Below are 22,952 nucleotides of genomic sequence, written 5' to 3'. Positions count from 1 at the left end.
GTTTATTATCATCAAAACATGGGTTAAAACACATAAGTCTAACAAATTCATTAAAAAAGTTATTTATATAAATAAAATACATTTCTATTTTTGTAAAAATATAAATAATAAAGGTATTTTTATAAAATTTTATTTAAAATTATATTATAATGAAAATTTAATTAAGTAGACTTTAATACAAGTAGAACTAAGAATTTTAGATTTATATAAATTTTAAAATTAAATTAAATGTTAAAAAATATAATTATAAATATTATAAATAATGAAGGACAATTTAATCAAAACCAATATTTCATCTTCTTCACACATTTATATATTATATATAGATATAGATTATAAATTATAAATTATAGATCGGCTATAAATAGACATAAGAAAATAAATTAATTAATTTACTTATAAGATTAGAATTGATTAGCTCAAATAAATTTAATGCTTTTTAATAATTTATTATAATATAACAATAACTACGCTTGAATTTTAAGTTAGTTGAAATCTGCTACATCAATTCTTTTATCATTCATTTCATTTTAAAATCAAATTCACATCAATATTAAATAATTATATAATATTAATGAATTTATTAAAATAAATTAAATAATATTAATGAATTAAGAATAATTATAAGATTCGGAATATAGAATCATAAAAATTCTAAATTAAAATAACATTAAAATATTTATTTACATGTATATATGATTAAAACTTTATTTCACATTAATTATATTAGTTAATATTTTTTAAAAAAATACACCCACCACACCCGAAATAATTTTACCCTGCGCTGATGATAACTGGCATAACCCGCACCGACACTTGTCATGTACACTTGAATTTAGACAAAATATTTACTTGACCCATTCATCCTTATCAAAGGTTAAAAATTCAGTATGGACTATCATTTTTGAGGCATATCATCAAAATTTTCAAATCACAGCCATATTTAGAACACCCAATTTTCTTGCCACTCAAACCAATCCAGTCGAAGCTGCATTCAAAACAAGTTTAAAATCTCAAAACAAAGTTGTTTTAAACTTCTATCATAGTCATCATCAACAATACTTTGCTGAATACATGTATATAATTAAAATCCTTTTTCTTCTGAATGGCCGAGCACAAGACAATTTATAAAGGTCAAAATAATCAAGATTATATACATGTACAGCAGCCATCACAACCTTCAAACGTCAACCCCAAAAGCTACAGTGTTTCAAAGTAATACCAAAGCATTTAACAATGAAATGTGAAGTCTTAGGAGGGAGTCGAATATTACTGAAGATGACACTAGCAGTATACACTTTATGCAGAGGCTTATGTAATTTAAAACTTGGAACTTCAGAAGCATTGCTTAGAATTCCTTTTGACATGTTCATGCCCGGTAGCACTACTGTATGGCCTATCGGAATCTAGTCTTTGGTTTTGTTGCCACCTCAATAAGCCTGTACATCCATCTATCTAGCATTCCTGTCAATGCAACAATAACAATTTTAGAACAAAATAATGGAAGACAAATTGCAAAAAAAGAAAGCATGGACAGGAAGGCCATGTAACTCCGTGTCTGAGTTACCGAACAGATTGATTCCACTCAATAAGTGTAGAAGTCAAACATACAAGAATTAATTGTTCCAATAAAATAGGTAAAAGCTCATAAAAAAAATACCCTAAAGAAGATTTCAACAAAACTTTTGGCACCATTTTAATACCATGTGATTTCATTGTTAATATTTTAATAACATTTTGACTAATGTCAATAAAATTATGTTTCATGGTGTCCCTATTTCACAAATAACTCATCATGTCAAACAAATTGCTTTGCCAGTGATATTTGTAATGCGCCTAGGAAAAAAAAATACCATCTCTTGTATGCTTTATTTTTGCTCCATAATAAAATTGCCTTCGAAAAAATAAATGGTTAAAAAGTGAACCTAATTCGATGCAATGCAACCATCAATGCAAGATTAGCTCAAGCCTAAGTGTCATATGGATACTGGTGTAGCCTAATTGTTATCTTATGACACGAGCACCATATTTTTTGGTTCATCAAGATGCAAAATCTTGGTACAAATACAAACTTAACACGACATTAACAACAAAATGGGTATTAAAATGACAATGAATTAAACCCCAAAGGAATTAAAATGATGCAAAAGATTGTTCTATTCCTTGTGTACAACCAGTTATTATCTAGCTGAAATTGTTCCAAGTAGCATCGTCACCATTTCCAAGTCCCAATTTTCCAAAAATATACGACTTTATGGTGAATTTTTCAACTATGGTATAGAAGTAAAGACGAACCTGTCAAAGCAAACGTACCACCTAAAATTGCACAAAGCCGAGTGATAAAATGGAGAAAACTACGTCGTTCTTCTTTGATTGTCACTGTGATGGGTGACAAATCATACAAGAAGTAAACAGCTGCACATATGAACAAAAAACTATCAGTAACTAGAGCAAAGTTGAAGAGGGGACAACTAAGTGCATAAATCCAACCCACCTGGCCATGTCCTATCAAATTCTTTCATAGGGGAAAAATACTCGGTAACAGAGAACTGATTGGTTGGCAACACTTCTTTAGATATGTATCTATATTCAGTTGGAACAATCTGCAAGCCATCGGAAATTACTAAATTTACTTATTAAATCAATGGAAGCCTATTTCAATATCATCCTAAACAAAATCAGATGAACTCATGTCTTTCTAGATACTTGTAAAGAGTACTATCATGCTTGCTGCTTCAAATCCTCTTTTTGGCAGTCATGCTGATCTAATGCATTCACTGATTTATACTAAAATGAATGTGTTTTATAGGGTACACAATCTATCTGATCTTGCAAAATTCAGCTAATCTTAAGAGGTCAATCATTACAACCTAATTAAACAAGAGTCATTTTAGGAAGATTTCTGGAGTAACCAATTAATGTTTGTTCTATGTTTACTTAAAGGGTATCAACTGCTTGACTTGGCAATAAAAGTTAGTCCACTACCTGCCAATCATTGATTCTATATTTAAAAGTGAGGATGATGCAAAAACTTTATAAAGGACAAAAAAGAATGATTGAATGTAAATCACGGACAAAAAGGACATTAATACTTTATACCACTAATAATTGTGCAGCCTTAAATTTCTATTGGCTATAAAATTTGAGTAAAATCTGGATACTTAAATTTATAGTAAAACTGACATTAACTAAGAAATTCCTTAAACTAATATGATTGTTGTATTAATATAATATATAACTACATTATTAGTCCGTTGTCCTTAATAATATCACAGCCTGTAAAATTTCAAGCATTAGCTAATACTTCAATGATAAAAACATTTTTCTCTGTGTTTGTTGACTCTTGCAGAAAATTAAATGCCTAGGGATTTAAATATAACTGCCACTTGATATTTTCTTAAAGGGGAAAAAAAGATGCTATTTAATTATGCTACGATTGAATAAATTTCAAATGAGAGGATCAGTAATAGTTTTAGTTCAAATATTTTGGATGAAAGGTAGTCAGTGTTTAATTAATCATATATATAAACAAACTTGTGAACTAACAATTTGTTTGGAATCAATGTTTCTCAAGCCAAAAAAAAAAAAGAACTAGAAATAAAATTTCCTTGATTAAATAGCCAACTCAATTCTTTCTCTTTAACAAATATTGTAACAATATTAGTTTATAGTAATAGGACATTAAAAAAATCGCAAATAAAAATGAAAATTTAAGAGCAAATAAAACTAGCAACTTTTAATTAAACTAACTCAATTTAAAATGCCAATTAAATATTTCATCTAAGTTGAGGTTTTGAGGAGTTTTAAATGTGAAATTCAGATTATTTGTTATATTCTTTACAATTACAAGTAAAACGTTTGTTTTTCATTTTTGTGTTGCAGCTTGACATTTTAGGGAATTTAATTGTAAACTAGGTCCGTTGCATTTTCCAAACTAGTGTCATTAAATCTAGCCTAGAGATTGTAGGTGAATGGATCGAGTTGACGAGTCACTAGTCCAACTATTGGATCAATTATTCAACCAGCATATCAATGGCTTAACCAGTAAGTCATTAAAAATTAATTAAATATATATAGATTAATTAAAAATAATTAAATAAATATAATTATTTAAAATCAAAGTTTCAACATTTATTAGGTTATATTTACATATATTTTAATAGTTTTTTAAAATTTTATATAAAATATTCAATTTTAAATATTAATATTAAATATTTTTTCCAATATTTAATACGTAAAAATATTTATATAAATGTGTTAACAATCTTTTTAACATTGATAAAATATTAATTCTATATTAAAAAATAAATAAAATAAATAAACATATTATTTTATAAAATTTATTGTATAAATAAAAGATATAGCAATTTACTTGTAGAGTGAAGGAATAACAATAGTAGCTAACCCTTAATCCCAAACTAGTTGATTGACATCCAGCATAAAATTCAATCATCTCTCATGAGATACAGGGTCAAGGAAATATATATATACTAGAAATGACTATATCTTTTAGCTTTATTATGGATTAAAGGTTAACAAAAGTTAGAAAAATTTTAACACAAAATGATGCCGACAAACGAGAAGACTTTCTTTTCCATAATTAAATTTCCAATATTCATTAAGTTGTTTTAGAAATAAATTATCAAATAATACTAGAAAATTAAATAAAATATATTTATTTTTATAAATTATTTAAAATTTTATTAAGATTTAAAATTTAAAATTACTATTGTTTATAACATAAGAAATAGTCAGATAACTTTATTTACTATAAAAATAAAATAAAATAAGCAAAAAACTAAAAAATAATGTTCATACATTATATATATGAAAATTTAATTGACAAAATAATTTCATAAGGAAACTTTGTAATAAAATAATTATTATGGAATAAGAGAGATATATATTTGAGAACAAAAAATATAAAACTATCAAGTTACCTCGATTAGTTGTGACTTTAAAGACCTCTCATAAGGTCTCGAGTTCAATTCTCCTTGCTAGCATTCAAAAAAATTTAGTTCCTATCGATTGATTCAAACGGTTTAGCGGATCACACCGAGTCAACAAAAAAAAAAAGTCAGGTCAAAAAGGATCACACTTGATCACTTCTTTGTCCAGTCAGATTTCAAACCTAGATTGATTTGCGGTCCAATTCACCAGTCCAATCCGGATTTAGTAATAATGTTCCTAAACAAATTGCATTTAAATCTCTTTTTATTCATCAATTACAAGTGTCCCTTAAATTCTCACGTTTCTATTGTTTCATAAAATAATATACACCAATATTTCTGTTTGATAGTTGACTGACGTATGTTGTCATATCTGTTCAAAACACACCAACCAAAAAATATTCATCCCAAATATGTTATATTCAAAAATTTGCAAAAAGAAAAAAAAAATTAGAAAACAAAAATTGAGTTTAACATTGCTGTGTTATTTATAAAGTATATATCTCTTATAAAATAACTCTTATATGCATACACACCCACTCACAAGTCAATAAAGCACACGTGCTTAAATGCAACATACGTGTAATAATGAGTAGTTTGTTAAAATATTTTGTGATCTTAAAGAACATATATTTATTTTATCTTTATAATTAACAAAAATATTCATGGGTTAAATGCCATTAATTATCAAGTGCAATGCACAACAAGATGGCTAGTATGTAAAGTATGGAGATAAATACCTTGCCACACAACCAAGATCAAAATTATAGTCAATCAAGAAAAAGACCATAATGCAAACCTTAATGTAATATTTGAATGTTCCACTTGTATCATGCAAAATTCGCATTGTTCCATCTAGAGGGTTGTGAAGACCAGGGTACTTTGGTCCAAATGATAAGTCGTGAATAATGTGACTCACATTGACATGATTGGATCCTTCAAAAATCTGTGGAAAAACAAAGTAACCATAATAATGCAGAATAATGAATATCATACAATGCATGAACTTTCAAAACACATAAAAACTTTAAGAATATATAAAAGACTAGTTAAAGCCCTCAATAAATTGATATCATAAACAAATTAATCCAGGCAGTGTAGAAATTTGAACCTGTTTTAGCCAAAATTTCCAATCATAATGCAAGATCAAAATTTCTGCAACAAAATTTTTTCAAACCTATATTTTGTGGTTTATCATGCATTATAGTTGAAAACTAACATCCAAAAAACAGGAAGCATGCCTGTAACTACACACACCCCCACCAGTAATGGGTGGCTCCCAGGATTAAAGTTCCAAGTGATCCTGACAAACATTTTGACAAAAGTTTGAAAGTTCTAACAAGGTATTAATAAAATTCTGAAGAAAAGGGTGCATTTTGTATTGTTGCAGTTTCCTTCCTTTTTACCTTTTCTGGGAAAAAAATAATAAGTATGGTGGAACTGTTGCAATTTTATTCAACACTTCTATATAAACTTTTTATGGGGGAAAAAACCTGCAAGCCACAAACATAGTTTTTAAATTTACCCAAAAACATTTTTCAAACACAATTATCCACCAGCATAGTATCATAGTTTTATTCATAATTTTAAGGATTTGAAAACAACAATCATTTTCTGAAAATAGTCAACAAAAACAATAACAGTTCATTGATCTTCAAAATACAATGAAACAGCAATGATAATAAATGCAGCCTAAATAATTTTCCTAATAGTCGGCAAGGTAAAGAAAATGAATCAGATAAATGTAAAAGTAGGCAAGTTATATAACAGAGAAGAGCAGCTCTAACCATTTGAGCAACAAATATATTTAGCCCATGAACTGAAATATGAAAGTTTCCTGCAACCCTTTGGACATCTAGAACACCAAAAACCTGCAGAAGAGAATTAAGCCAACATAACAGATTACTTGCTTTCCTTTGTAAGAATTAAATAATAAGCTAGCTCATGAATATAGAAAATGATAAAAGGTCTTGTAAAGGGAATACCCTGCATCCTTCTCCATTAGCCAATGCCTGTTTAACCTTTTTTATCATATTTTCAGCAGCTTGATCAAAGCCATGAGTGTGAAGTTTCATGTCCAAATCCTCATGGTGACCTTTATCATCATCTGGTCAGAGTTGTTTTTAAGATTTAATAATCTTAAAATAAAATTAACAATGGTTAAAAAGTTTACTATGGCTTAGAAAAAGTACTGGAAGGCCTTAAACTGAATCCAAGACTCATTTACCAGATGATGCACCTTAGTTATCATGATTAAGTTTGGCATTTTCTACAGGTATGCTGATTGTTTTTTATTTTACAAGTATGAATCAAGGAAGTGCTGCACAAATTATACACTTCCAAATTCTAGTTCAACATAAAATCACTTACCAATTTACTCTTGCGTATGCCTTTTCAATTGTTTAGTAGCTTCCAAAGACTTAATTTATCATAATAGCTTAATAAAAATTGTCATTGCCACTTTTAATCTAGAAAGTTTTACTGTTGTCATGTTGAGAGCACTGCAAGGATCCTAAGCTTCTTACTTGTCAGGTACAAGTTTGCTGTCACTTGGTTAACTTTTGGTAGGTTTTTTTGGCCATCAAGCACCTAGTCCAGAGCTACATCTTCCCATGGTAAATAATCTCAATCCAAATTCCTTCAAAGACACACAACAGCAGGCCTTTTGATGATGAGCCTATTGATGATGACAAGAAAAAAGCAACTTATTCAAATTATCACAGCAACTGCAAGCAAATACAGCCCAGAAGATCACAGTAACATTCATGAGAGTGATTTTCCAAATGATTTTACTCCTAGAGACCTTACATGTCATAGGTTAAGGGATGATTTATATAGAGAAACCAGTGAGGAGATCAAAGAAACAAGATCAACATAGCTTGAATTAAGGATCACCCACAATAGGTTGACAGGTTGGATCAATCTTTTGAATGGAGCAGATATGCTCAAGGATAGAATGGTTCAATTTGTTAGCATAAAACTCAGGGTCACAAATTAGTGTGGCAAAATAAAGTTCAAGCTAGGAAAGTAGCAAATAGAAGATTAGGTTTTGGGAATCTATTCAAAAGACACTCCAAAGCTACAACAAGTTGCACCAAGATTGCACTGTACAAAAAATGCCAAGCCCAAAATAATACGGAGGATGAGGAGTAAGACATTGACCATCGTTGTCAAATCGGGAATCAAAATTTTCATTTTGTGAATTGAGAATCGAATCATAAGATTCAATAAAAATTCTCAAAATTAATTAAAAATGATACATGTTCTAAAAATAAGTAAAAAAAAAAATCACAATAATATAGTTTGATAAATATAGAATTACCATTTAGCTAATTAAAAGTATGCTTTATAATAGAACAATATATTCTTATTATGTTATATAGTTTTAAGTTATGAACTCTTGAATTATAAACAATGATTATCATTGTGCATACATTGAAACTCTCATTTAAATTTGGTCAAATAATTAAATAATAAAAAAGGATAGCAGGTTAAATTAAAATATCAAAATATATTAATATAAAATGTCATAATTTGACAACTATAATTAGAGGAGTAAATTAACCAAAAAAAGAAAAAAAAAACGAAGAGGGAAAAGAATGGCTAGTGAAAGAAAAATAGCTAGGGGAAGGTTTTATGTAAACTTTTCATAGTAAAAATAAAGTGAAATCTTAAATTTTGAAAGTATAGGGTCTAACAACCATTAAGAAAAAAAAATCAACTGAATCGGTTGATTCGTATCGATTCACCCGATTCACTATTAAATCATAAGATTCAGCCACAATTCAAGTATATTTGCGACTCACTCTACAAATTCGAATCACTAAGAAGGAAAATCAAATCGAATCATACGAATCGAATCGAGAACGTAAGATTCTAACAACAGTGACATTAACCACAACATAGGGAGATTGACTTTGTATTCATGATAAGTTTATCTTCATATATGCTGTATTAGATAATGCCATTAACTTGCTTTTGTGATTTGTAAAGTTGCAGACATTTTGCATGCTGTTTTAACTGATTTCCATGCCTTTAATCTTAAAACCTATGAATTGTGATCATGGCCCAAAAAGACTTTTGGCCTAAAAATTGGAATGAGATTGGGCTCAACAGCATTGCCTAAAAGTCAATCCCCATTGATAGTAGTAGCATTAGGTCATATAGGCCATTATACATAGAGGATATCAATAGTCAATTTCCAATATCAGACTTGGAGCATCACATTCTTCCCCACTTAGATCCTTGACAACCTCATCAATGTCAAGCCGCAGCAAAAATCTTAATTCACTAGATGATGAAAATTCTACAGGTGGTTGGTTCCCCCAAAACTTCCCACAGTATAGCACTTGGTTCCACACTTCAAACTAGTGTTTTCCCTAAGACCATTACATTATGAACTAAGACCGTTGGGGTTTGACTTAACTGGTGAGGAGTTGGACATAATCAACCCCCAATTGCCAAAAGCAGTTAACAGAAACCATATCAATACTTTGTTTTTTTTCTAATGAGATAGAAATATTGAGAAGTAGCTCAATTTTGCAAGCGAGCAAGTAGAAACTAAAATATAAATCCAAAATATTTTAGTAGCAAATTTAGTTGTGACTGTCAAATGCTTTAAATTCAAATTTCCTACCCTTCATTTATCACAATTCAAGCCCTTTGTGAACTTTTGACTTAACAAATTTGGGGTTAACCATGTAGTCCAAAAAATGCAATTCCCAATCATTAATAGTAATTCACATATACCATCACATAAAAAACATATCAACAGTTCTTTTCCAAACTCACAAAGACTATGAGAAGAAGCTCAATTTTGCGGGGAAAAAAATGTAAAAAGAATTTGATACCAGGATATTTATCCAAAATTGTTTATAACAATTAGAGTTATAAGTATCAAAACCTTTTAACTTCAGATTTCTTATCCTTCATACCAAATTTTTATTTTACCATCAAAGAAATCATGACCACACATAATACGATTTTATCAAACCCAAGTTCATGCTGATTATTGACTATATACATGTGGAGTTGTACCTAACTATACAGTCCAAAAGTCAATCCACTATTACTTATATTAGTTCAAATAGAACATATCAATAGTTCTTTGCCAATATGACAAAAACTATGAGAAGAAACTCAATTTTATTAACAACCAAGTTGGTAAAGAAACATAAAACAACAATTTAAGTAGCAATTTGAGTTGTGCTTATCAGAGCAATTTGAGTTGTTCTTATCAGCCGCAACTAAATTTAGATTTCCTACCTTCAAACCAAATTGTTATTTTAACTTCAAATAAATCACGATTATAAAATGCAGCCCATGGAAAAATAATGCCAGAAGTGTTACAATAACCAATACTGCCACAAAAGAAAACAAAATTATATACTACATATATAAATAATTCTGAATGCAAATTGCAAAAGCAGAAATTTATTTTTTAAGACCGAGATGCATCAAGGGCAATACCATGTTTGTGAGAAGCATGCTCCTTTTCTACAAGGTCCGACAAATATTCAGTGCCAATGATATGACCATAATTGTTCAAGCGAAGCTGCAAAACTCTAATATGGTTAGCATAATAAGAAATAATAGCTTCTATGAAGTCTATAATTGACTCAAAACACATACCCAAATGGATGCAATCACATATAGAGGCTCAAGTATACACAAGTAGTAAATGAAAGTACAAATCAACAAATATATTAATTGATTTATATCTCAAAAGAAACATCAAGAGCATACACAAGTCATAAAGAAGTGTTAAATACCAAGTCGCAATAAATTTCAACATGGAAAAAGCATGTTTGAGATTAGTTTCCACTCAATTTTAAATCAAGTTTTAAGGCTCCATTTATTTCATGTAACATGACCTTTTTTTATTTTTTAAAGTAAAATCTACGAAAAACATTATCTAGAAAAGGAAGTAGTTCTTAGTACTTGTTGTAGCCCTGCTCAAAATGCAAGCTTAGCCTAAGTTGAGCTGAGATTACACTAAACCTGCCTAACTAGTTGGGCCTTATATTTTTGGGGAAGTACAAAAAAGTATCCAGTGATTTGGTCATTTTTCAATTAGGGTCATGTGATTTTATTTTTTTTCGTTTTTTTTTTTTTTTACAAATAGGGTCCTGTGGTTAGCATCATTAGCACAAGCGGGTTAAATCACATGATGTTACCAGGCTGACATCATGCTGATGTGGCAACACTCAGCCAATCAAAATTTTTTAATTTTCAAATTAAAAAAAAAAGAAGAAAAAAAATCTATTGGCTAGGTGTTGTCGAGTCAACACAACGTCAGCACTGGTAATGTCATCATGTGATTTGGCCCAATTGCGCTAATGGAGCAAACATCGGGACTCTATTTGTAAAAAAGTAAATATATAAATAAACCACAGGATCCTAATTGAAAAGTCGCTTAAACCACAGGATACTTTTTTTTTTACTTTTCCTATGTTTTTATCCAAGCCCAACAAAATATAACAATATAAATATTTCATTAATTAGGCAAGTTGGACGCTGTTCAAACGTGAAACCTAAGCCTACAAGTCAAGCCAGGCTGGTTGACAAAATATGAGAGTATTTTGGACTAATAAGGGCTCTATCATTTTCACTTGGTTTTAGTTTACCCGAATATAAGAGAGAATTATTCAAGAAATAAGGAAATTGCAATTGTCAATGATGGACCAGTGATGAATGACAATGGTTGATTTTGGAGTTTGGAATATGAAGGCTCTATTATTTACACTTGTTTTAGTTTACTCAAAAATAAGAGAGAATTACCAAAATAATAAGGAAATCATAATAATCAATGTTGAACCAGCAATGAATGACAGTGGTTTACTGTTAACAAGGAATAATTGTTGTATTACCATGTGGACTGGTTCCGTGATTGGTTAATTTTTTACATGTCTATAGAAGTATAGAAATGACTTCGTATTTTACATGTTTAAATAACTTGGTTTTCCCTTTGAGAGAATATTTTTCCACAAACTGATTCCCCTATGTACTCCTAAGATCTAAGCATATTACGCAAAAATATTTTCCGTGAAATAGATAAAGTGTTCTAAGTATCAATACTCTGAAATATGCTTGCTTCTCACTTACTTTAGTTTAATGCCTCCATCTGTCATCTTAAATTTCTCATTTCTTGATTTTCTCATACAAAATTAGTGCCAAATGCTACATCTTATCATTTGATTTTGTTTCCCTTTTCATCGTTCTCCCTCCACTCTTCCAAGCACATTTGAGCTCAAAGGAAATAAACTTGGAGTCCAGAATTTTACATGCTATTGAGATAGAAAGAGAAGCATGAAAACAGAGCACCATGGTGTTCAAAGTTGTATAATTGCCTAATCGTTATAAGGGTACAACAATGACTACAATTACTAAGCCTTAGTCCCAAACTAATTGGGGTTAGCTATATGGATCTTTTTTTGACATTCAGCTTAGTTTAAAACCAATTCCATATCAATATCCAAAAATTGCAAATTTTTTTATATTACTTCCCTCCACATCATTTAAGTCTCCCCTTTTCCCTTCTCACTCCTTTCACCACCAACTTGTCCCACTTTTTTAATTTGTATCGAGGCATTCAATGCCCTATGTTGAATGTGACCAAACCATCTTAATCAACTCTCTCATTTCATTCACATTGTCTGCTACATGCACTCTTTCCCATTGTTTAGTTAGATGTATGCCTTTTTGTCTTCTTGAATTAATCTAGGTTTTCTTAGATAACAATAATGTATACTGTTAGGCCATATATTTTTACTCTATCTACTTATATTTGCTTCTTTCGTTCTTTCTTTTTTTTTTTTTAAGCATCCATCAACCACTCTCTTGCAACCAAGAGTCCCAAATATTTCTTTTTCCTTGAATTGGTTATTGAAATATCTTCGCACTCTTTCCCTCTAGTGAGGGATGTCTGCTTCATTCCCATGCCATTTATCACTCACTCTCATTAGGAATATATCTGATATATTTTAACTAAAGAGGCCCGCCTTTTAATTTAGTTTTCCCTTTTAGGTAGCATCTCCCTTCTTATCAAAGAAGCTGGATGTCTATTAACAATAATTCATCTCCCATGAATAATTTATAGATATAGAAATTGTTTCATATTAAATTCCACAATTATGATATTACTTTTAATCAATTTGTTCCTTCCCTCACTTAGGTGATCACCACTTTGTTTGGGCAGTGATATACTGCACCTTTTAATGTGGAGTACAAGAACTCTTTGTAAACCAAATCTATCAGTATGAATGTAAACTCAACTCAATTCAACTAAGCCTTTATCTCAAAAATTTATTGGGTTCGGCTATATGGATTCTCTTTCTCCACTCTAAACGATTTTAGGTTAAATCCTCGAAAATTTATAATGCTTCTAAATCATGTTGTATTACTCTCCTCAAAGTCATTTTAGGTCTACCCCTTCTTTTCTTTCTATCCTCTAACCCAATGTGCTCTACTTGTCTAACTGGAGCCTCCATATATCTACGCTTCAGTATGAATGTAACGCTAAGAAAAGTTTTTTTACAGTAAGCGCTGGTACATATTTTATTATTATATTTTTTGCAACAGACAAGTAGATTTTTTATTCACTGTTTGTCCTTTTATCGCACAGGTTTTTCTCTTCCTATTTTGTGACTGTTTCTTTCACAAGTACATGAAAATTGGTAGCTAGTGCCAATGGAAGACATTTAAGGAAAAATGATATGCAGAAATACTTTATTTATGATTATACCAGCAAATGAGAAGAATATGATTATCCCAGCAAATGAAAAAAGCATAGCATTTTTCAATGTTAGTGGAGTCAATAACTGCCAAATTGTTTACTATTTTTAAACAATAATTTTGCCTTTTAACTCTAGGCAATTGAAAAATGCAAATACCAAATTTCTCTACAACTCCAAGTCTTGGAAGAACCACTAACAAATATGGATTACTAGTTCATTTTAGTGCAGCAATGCATTATATCCATAGCAGAGAGAGAGACAGAGAGAGAGAGAGAGAGATTATCTTACTTTCCATATGTTTGTATCAAGATCTACTTCATGCTTGCCTGACATGTCAATTGCATCCACGCTCAAGACTGCACAGATTAAATTTCAAACATAAATTAAATTTAAAAAAAAAAAAAAAGGAAACAGGAGTCTTGAATTACCTTACACCCCCCCCCCCCCCTCTAAAGTCAGGTCAACATCTACATATGAAACAGAAGTTGGCATAAAGAACAAAGATGAATTGCTAACCATCACAAGGTAAAGAAGGAAACGTCACATTTATGTGAATTGGAAGCGTTTCTCCACGTTTCAAGTCCACAGACATCTGCCAAAACACACACACACAACATCAAAAAATTTAATGTGACTTGTGAAATAAATTATTTGGTCAATGACGCTTAGAAACAACCTACACAACTAGAAAAACACCACAAACAATCTTTCCTCATCACATTAGATATCATTTGAATAGAAGTATCTAAGATAAAGTGGCTTTCTATTTTATGTAAATGTGGGAATCAGTATCATGGTATCCTAGTCTGTTTTAAGGCAAACAACCACACCATGAACACTTCCTTCTTCCCTTCTAAGATACAAAAGCTCAATCCTCCTGCAGCCTTACTACAACATATCACACACCTACTCCATGAGAGAAGTAAATAGGCAGGAAAAGAGGTAAGAGATTGTCACTGACCTGATGAACCGTGTATGTAGTGAGATAATATGACAACTCGTGCAAGAATAATGTAGCCATTATTACAAGACCAATAATTGAAACTACACAAAATGAAAAGGAAATTTGAATAGCAACAAGCCAAAATTACCAGAATAAAGATAATTCTATATGTACTCTGATTTTTTTTTTTTTTTGGTAGATTTATGTACTCTGATATTATTATCAAAGAAACACAACTGGATGGATTTATTTAACGCAATGGAGTCCCAGCCAAAGCTAATTGTAAAAAAATGTTAACAAAATCCTTGAAACTAAGGATTAATTTTTTCAATATATATATATTAACAAAAACCTTGAAACTAACTATTAAAAAAAAACTCCGAAATCATTTTTTTTTTTTTAATTATAAGAGCTTCTTGGAATGAAGGTATGATTTTCCCCCCTTTTCTGGGTAACAAGAATTGGGAAGAAGGGAGAATAGCTTATTACCAAGAGCTCCAGATTGCGTTTTCTGCAATAAATGCTCTTCTGCGCGAGGAAACGCATCCAAGCTCTTTATCGCCTGTTTAACTCCCATTTTTTCAATCTTAACGACGAATCAGCTGCATTTGAATCGATTAGAAACAATATTACATAATTTCTGAGACATTTAATCATGGATTTTGATAAAGAGAATTCTCAGAGTACCTAGGGATTTTCACAACGAAAGAGGAGGTCGGAATTGCCAAGCGCTTTTGTGGAGCCAAGAGAAGGGTAATTATAGACAATTAATTTTTTTTAGCTAATGGGCTTTACCTTAATCTTAATGCTTAAGCCCACTTCAACCTTCAACATTACATTACATGTCATTGTAATAAAGCCGGCTTGCGATAAACACTGAAATTGAATCGGTTTCACTTGATTGAATTACATATTGGCCTATGATTGAATTACATATTGGCCTATGCTATTATAATAAAAGCCTATTTGCTATGAATAGTGAAATTGAAATCAATTTAATTGAATTACATATTTACCCGTGATGTTTCCCATGTTTTTGCCTTTATCATGTTTGAGTTCATTGTCTTTTCCTTTTGGAGATTTCCTTTGTTTCCTCTGTATTGATGTTTAACAATTTTATTTGTGCTTTTTTGACCCTCTTGCCCATACCCCTATCCAAAATGACATGGTTGAATAGCTTTCTTTTTCTTAGATGTTTTGTTTTTGCTCATATGTTGTAGTGATATTATCTCACTATATATACGGGCCATGCAATTACAGGAGATTACATATTAGTTTTCTTTTGTTCAGAAAATTTCATGGGTGCAGGAGGTTGCATGGACTGTGCAATTGGTTTTCTACAGTGTTAGATTGCACGGGCCGTGTAAGGCATTACACGCCCGGTACAATGCTTCCAACTTTTTGTTATTCACTTTTTGACCTCTGAACCTCTTATAAACTCGTTCTTAGCTCTAGGATCATATCAAAATATTTGATATAATATAAAAAAATTAAAAAATTAGGTTGAATCAACGAGTTTTCTAAAATACAACTAAAAACACTTTAGAATAAACATAAAAGAGACTAAATGCTAAAAAAAATACAATGAATATTAATCTTAAATGCCTATATAATTTGACTATATCAGAAAACATAGAATATCCCTCTTAACTTTGTGGGCTCTGGAAGTTACAAATTCCCCCTGAAGATAAAGAATTTCTTATGGAGGGTGCGTTATAATATTTTGCCTTTAATAGATAGGCTTGCTTAGTGAGGTGTCCAAGTGAATGGATATTGTTCGATGTGTGGTCTTTATGAGTCCTTAAGTCACGCTCTTCTTTATTATCCTCTAGCTGTAGATAGTTGGAATCTTATTGGTCTCAATATGCCTCATAATGATGAATTTTAGAGAGTTCTTCATGCAATTGCTTGCTTCTCGATATTTGGATTCTTTGTTTAGGTTGAGTATGGTGGCTTAGGGTATTTGGAATGCTCGTAACTCAACAGAAGCTTAAGACGTTGCTTAAGATAATATCGGGTGCTTTAGGTTTCTTAAAAGAGTGGGAACAAGCTGAGACTAGTAGGATAGTTCATGTGTCTAATAGTGTCACACCTTACCCCTCTGTAAGGCATAACATGATCCCGTAGAATACCTAATGAACTACCGAACTTCACCTACCGAAAACTCATTAAGTACCCTACAAGGGATTTTAAAATAATTTTCTTATCTTTGACAAGTGGTGAGCATTTCTAATAAGTATTTAAAACATTTAGTTGAAATTAAAACTAATTAATATTTTTGGCCATTTTAGTTTTTCGCAAATTTTATAAAAATTTTGACAGAGTTTCCTCTGTATTTTGAGAAAACCGTTCTTCGAATACCTGTAAAGAGCACTTCTAAAAGTTTTTCTCAACCACTACTTCGGTTTCACAATCAAACTCAATCAATTTCTCAAAATTCACAAGTTCAATAGTTCTCAAAATACTGTCAATCAATATCATTCATATTTCATTAAAAACAAAATAATTTATACACAACCTTCCAAATTTATATCAAAAGAAACACAAACTAAACTTTATTACAAACTTCATACAAATTTGTGTACAAGCTGCTCAAGACCCATTTTTACCTGTCCATACAATTTATGTGCAATATATACATCAAAAGGAGTATTTACAGTTAGGGTATAAATTATACCCGAAGGCTTCAAGCTGATGACTTCACACACCTCAAGACTCATCACTGCTCCTCTAGTCTCTCAGATCTGACAAAGAATAAAGCTATCACGAGTACTAGGACTCAGTGGTGCACAATATACTAAAATAATCTTTATGCAAAACTTAAAGTACATTCATTCAAAAATTTGGCTAAACATGAAAATTAAATACAATCATGCATTGTAAGATTTTACATGTAAACCAAGTTCATTTCAAAGTATCAAAACACATTTCATAAAACCCACAGTTAGATCATGCCATTCGAAACAAATAGAATCTCAATAGCCAGAGGCTAAAGAGAAATCACATGAATCTCAATAGCCAGAGGCTAAAGAGAAATCATATCACAAGGCTAGCTAGCTCAAATATATGGATATCCATTCACATCCTCTTCTACTGGCACACCTCAACACTTCTCCAGAGAAGGAATCAAAATTCGAAACTAATTACCTCCACTAGTCGTGCTAGTGAGGTGTTCAAATATATAGTCATGACACTGTGGTTTCAAAACTTATCTTAACAATTTGCTAAACATTGTCATTTCAAATATACACAATAATTTTCAACAATTTAGATCAAACATCATAAGAATACCATAATCCAACATTTCATATTATTCAAAACGATATGCAAAAGATGATTATAAAAGTATATGTTGTGCACAAACCTCAAACGAGTCGCCTGTTGGCCTTAACTCGACTCCTCGGGTTCCGTCCCGGTATTCTTTTCCACTGAAACACGAAATTTTCCAATGTTTCAGTACTAAAACTTAAAATAAATCCAAAATAAACTTAACTTCACATTTACCTAGCTCTAACGTGTTAAATTCGACGTTCTCGAAATTTTGTGTTTCGGGTTACTATTCACTGCACTATTCAAGTCAAATTATTGACTTTCTAAGGCTTAATAGGTATGGGAACTCCAACTTCACCCACATACCACATTTTGGTTACCAAACTTGTTGGTTTTGGTCATTTGTTTAAAGCTTAGGTCATTTTGGCAAAATTGCCAATTTTCGGTTTTGGTTCTCAGAAGTTGCACTATTCCATTGGTCGATCTACAGTTGGAATTTAACAAAACTTCCTTCATAGAAAATGTTCCTTATTGTCTTAAGTGTATTCTCATTTTTGGATCACCTCAATCAGAGTTTTGTAGCTCAAGTTATGGTCAAAATAAGTTTCTCGCTCACGCAATCGCTCATGCTGCAATTTTGGGTTCTGGCAGATTTTTGTCCAACTTTGGTCAATAATTTGATTAAGTTAAGTTCATAATTTGGTCTCACTTTCTTCATATGAAATGTTGTACTATGTCTTAGGTTTCCATCGGTTCAAGAATCGCCTAAATGCGAGTTTTCTAGAGGGAGTTATAGCCATCCAAACATTGCTGCTCAATGAAAACTCTGCAGAGTTGCAGGTTTGGTAGCCTAACTTTGCTCAATAATCTGAATGGGTTAATGGCATAATTTGGGGTGATGTTCTTCATGAAAGTTTTAGATCTATATGCCCTCTAACCCCTGGCCAAATTTCAGGTCAATTTGACCTGTCTAACTCGAGTTATGACCAAATGAACAGTTATTGTTCATTTGGTCAATTTAGTGCAGTGGCAGCCTGCTATCACTTCACTTTGGTCAATTGTTTCACCAAGTTTTGGTCAGTTTTTGGCCATGGTTCCTTAATGAAAATTGTGCTATTTTATGTCTATTTTCATCTCCAATTGGTAGCATATCAATTGGGCTTGTAAAATTTGAGTTTTGGTCCTTCAAAGTGGGTTTGGTCATGCTGCCAAGAAGATGACCATTGACCTACGAATTTGATTTTTATTCCAACAATTCCCACACAACTTATTTGGTCATAATTGACCATTATTTCATTTCACAATAGGTCAAACATGCCATTTATGCATTTCTCCAAATTTTTGCCTCAAAACCCTAACATTCAAACCCTAATTCACTCAAATTGTGCAATTAATCACACTTAATGGTTTTAATGCTAATCATTCAACTAAGGAAGGTTTCTAAACTCATTCAAACCCATTAAATTCATGCAATTCATACTCCCTTCAACCAGGCCAAATTTCAGCAATGGTCATTCTCCCATGTTTGTTTCATTTAATCAAGTTCTAAGCTCACTTTCAACCATCACATATGCATTTGAATGGATAAATAAAGAGTTTAGCATACTAACCTTTGTGTAGCAATTTTCTTCCTCCTTTCCTTCAAATTTTCCTTCTTTCTTTCTTCCTCAATCCTCTTCTCAAGTTGCCTAGATAAGTTTTAACTATGGTGGCTAATTTTTCTATGGTGGAATTAGGGATTTGATCAAGCTCAAAATGAACTTTAATGGAGGTTTTGGGTGAGGGAGAGGGTGAGGGAGAGAGAGTCACGTTTTTGATGAAGAAGATGACTTTATTATATTTTTTTTTTCTTTTCTTTTCTTTTATGTCTTAGGAAGACCAAAATTCCCAAATTAATAAAATAAATCAATTAAGCCTTTATGACATCATGCATGATGTCATCACTTTGACTTTTCCATCTTCTTTCTTTTTTTTTATTTATTTTTCTATTAGTTCTTTAATTTAATTCTCGATTCCGAAATTTTCTTTTCTCTGATCTTATTCGACGCTTAGGTCAGAGTCACTCAGGGTCAATTGACCAAATTGCCCCTTGCCTGTTCATCCCGGTTTGCAAATAATCCAATATTTCTTCCGGCTCCCTGACCTAATTATTTGACTGACTTAACAGTTCTTTTTCGTGATTTTCTCTTTTCCACTGTGTTCATAAGGGTCCTAAGGACCGCAGCGTCACTTTTTACGGTTCGAAATTTGAGTTTAAAATGACTTCTCAGTCGTTCCCGAGGAGGTCACTCATCGCTGTGACTCTCGGCTCGTTTAACCTCTTATGTTCTGTTTTTCTTATTTATAGTTAACTAATTAAACATTACTAATTATTTGTGTTTATGGCTTCTCAAGTTGTCTTAAGTGTGGCCCTAATCCCATTAATTGTCCGGACCGACACCGGTCACCGGAACCGTGAAATATACCAGGCTATACCAATAGGGGTGTTACAAATAGCCCCCCTTTAGTTTCTATAGATAGGTGGACAAAGCCTCGTCAAAGTGGGTTTGAGTGAAATGTAGATGTTGATATGTTTTTGTTATAGCAAGTACGCAAATTTAAGGCACACATACAAATCGCACAATCACACAGTATAGAAAAGAGAAGAAGAATAACACAGGATTTAACGTGGTTCAACCATAAGGTCTACGTCCATGAGCAAGATAAGAGAAAAAGTTTGACTATGATGAAAAAAGCAAGATATAATCACTTAGAACTCTAAAATTCTAACCCTAGTGTATTTTCTGGATATCTTACAACTCTACTGCAAAGGGTAAAATATTATAATATTTATACTGATCCATACCACCACAGATCTCACTTTTTATCCCAATCGGGTCGCAACGCAAAACTTTTGAGTCAGGTCACAATTCGGGTTCATAAAAAATATATCCAAAATTCAAGTCACAACAATAACAATTCTTCCCCTTGGCCTGAATTCTCTCTATCATCAACAAAACAACTACAAACACTTTGTCTTGCCATATGCCCTCGCAAGGGCATTACTGAGCACTACAAACACCAACCAAGTCTAGGCAATGCCTAAACTTGCTGACTGGGACTCCCTTGGTCATCATCTTTGCTGAATTATCATGTGTAGATACTTTATGTACAACTACAGTCCCCTGAGATATAATGTCCCGAATGAAGTGATATCTGACATCAATGTGCTCAGTTCGCTCATGGTACATCTGATCTTTTGTGAGATGTATTGCACTCTGGCTATCACAAAACACTGTTGCCTTGTTCTGTATCAACCCAAGATCACCCACCAAATCTTGTAACCATAAAGCTTCCTTTACTGCCTCTGCTAAGGCCATATATTCAGCCTCTGTGGTAGACAAAGTAACTATAGCTTGCAATGTTTCCTTCCAACTGATAACACTTCCAGAAAGAGTAAACAAATAACCTATTAACGATCTCCTCTTGTCTAAGTCCCCTGTAAAATTTGAATTGTAACGTCCTCACTTTAGATAGTCCGTACATTCTACTATTCTAATGACTAATGTTTGTTCGGACAGTCAGGATGTCTGGAACTATATCTAAACTAGAGTGAGAAGTTATAAATAACTTGAATTGACAAGAAAAATTTAGGAAAAATTTAAGAAAAGAAATGCAACAAGGTTAAATGAGCCGGGGCTATAGCGATGGGTAACCCTAACGGGAAGCGGCTGTGAAGATAGTTGTCGACCCTAGACCCATGGGAAAATCCTATGAAATAATTTTTGGGACTCTAGTGAAGAGTTATTGAAGCTTAAATGACAATGGAATGCCAAGAAAATATTGAGAAAATTCTCTAAATCGGTACAGACAATTTTAGCTCATTAAGCATAACGAAGGGCATTTTGGTCATTTCACCTCTAGAGATGATTTTTGACCAACTTGTCTATTTAAGTAAGTGATGTTTATACCATAAAATATGAATAAATATTGATGAAAATTTAATTAAAAATGAGTAAAAAGAAAGAAGAAAAGAAAATAAAATAAAAATGAAAATTAAAAAGCTAATTATGACATAAGCATAATGATGTAATTAAATTTTTTTCAACCAATTAAAAATAGACAAACATAAGTAATAGATATAAAAGAAATTGAAAGAGATAAACTTGACTAAAGAAAAGTTTGCTTCCTTTAGCCTAGCTTGGCCTAACCAACTCCCATGGCCTCATTCCACCATTTTCTTTCTTCTAAACCTTGATTCCTTGCTCTCCCTACCCTATCTTCCATAACCACTTTCATTAAAACTTAATCTTTCGTCTTGGCAAAGAGATTAGTAGAAGAAAAAGAAAGGAAAAAGGAAGAATTAGAAAGCTTGGAAGATTGATCAAATAAGGTTAGTGCCACTTTTTCTCTCTCTCTCTCTCTCTCTCCTTTTATTCTTTGTTAGGACATTAAATTAAGCTAGGAATTGTGAAATTTGAACAAAGATATGCATGTTAGGAAACTCACAATTTTCGGCAGCCATGGTAGGGAGAGGAATTAGTGTGTTTAATTCAATTTAAACTTGAATTATAGTTTAATTATGAGCATAAATATGAAGTATGAGGGGAATTGCATGTGTTATGTGCAATTGGGAATTTGTGACTAGGGTTTTAAACCCAAAAATGGGGGTTTGTGGAATTGATGAAGGATTTATGTGCTAATGGTCAATTAGTGACCATTTGATAAAGTTTGACTATAAAATGAAGTTTATTGTGGCATTGGATTGTGAATTAGTATGCTGCCCCTTTGTGTCGGAAATCCTGGACTTGAGTCCAGTGTGTGTGGGTAGCAAAAACTTGATTTGTGTAGCTTCAATTGGTGCAAGGTGTATTGGAGGTGAAACTAAGGACATAATGCCACATTTTTTATGAAGAGACCCTGCTCAGAAAACCAACTTAAGGTGACTTAAAAATTGCCTAAATTCGGGTAATCATGAATAGTATTTGTTCAATTGGCCATAACTTTGTGTAGAAAGGTTCAAATGACCTGATTTTTAAACTCATAAAAATTTGGGAATGGACCAATCCGGCCAGT

At 31.7% G+C, this 22,952-nt stretch overlaps 1 protein-coding gene across 1 annotated transcript; it reads right to left on the bottom strand.

The window, feature by feature from the left end:
- Nucleotides 1-1,004: 1,004 nt before the first annotated feature.
- On the bottom strand, nt 1,005-15,471 carry LOC110645159 (uncharacterized). Its single transcript, XM_021798213.2, has 12 exons — nt 15,315-15,471; nt 15,117-15,229; nt 14,646-14,728; nt 14,201-14,276; nt 13,973-14,040; nt 10,419-10,503; nt 6,935-7,056; nt 6,737-6,820; nt 5,749-5,895; nt 2,495-2,603; nt 2,296-2,415; nt 1,005-1,464 (listed from the first exon to the last, which is right to left on the bottom strand). The coding sequence occupies exons 2-12, from the start codon at nt 15,202-15,204 to the stop codon at nt 1,397-1,399; spliced, it is 1,050 nt and encodes a 349-aa protein (XP_021653905.1). The 5' UTR covers nt 15,205-15,229; nt 15,315-15,471; the 3' UTR covers nt 1,005-1,396.
- Nucleotides 15,472-22,952: the final 7,481 nt, after the last annotated feature.

Source organism: Hevea brasiliensis, chromosome 3, assembly GCF_030052815.1.
Source record: "Hevea brasiliensis isolate MT/VB/25A 57/8 chromosome 3, ASM3005281v1, whole genome shotgun sequence".
NCBI classification, from domain to species: Eukaryota; Viridiplantae; Streptophyta; class Magnoliopsida; order Malpighiales; family Euphorbiaceae; genus Hevea; species Hevea brasiliensis.
The sequence above is the reverse complement of the archived record's forward strand: the minus strand, read 5'-3'. Positions and strand labels throughout refer to the sequence as shown.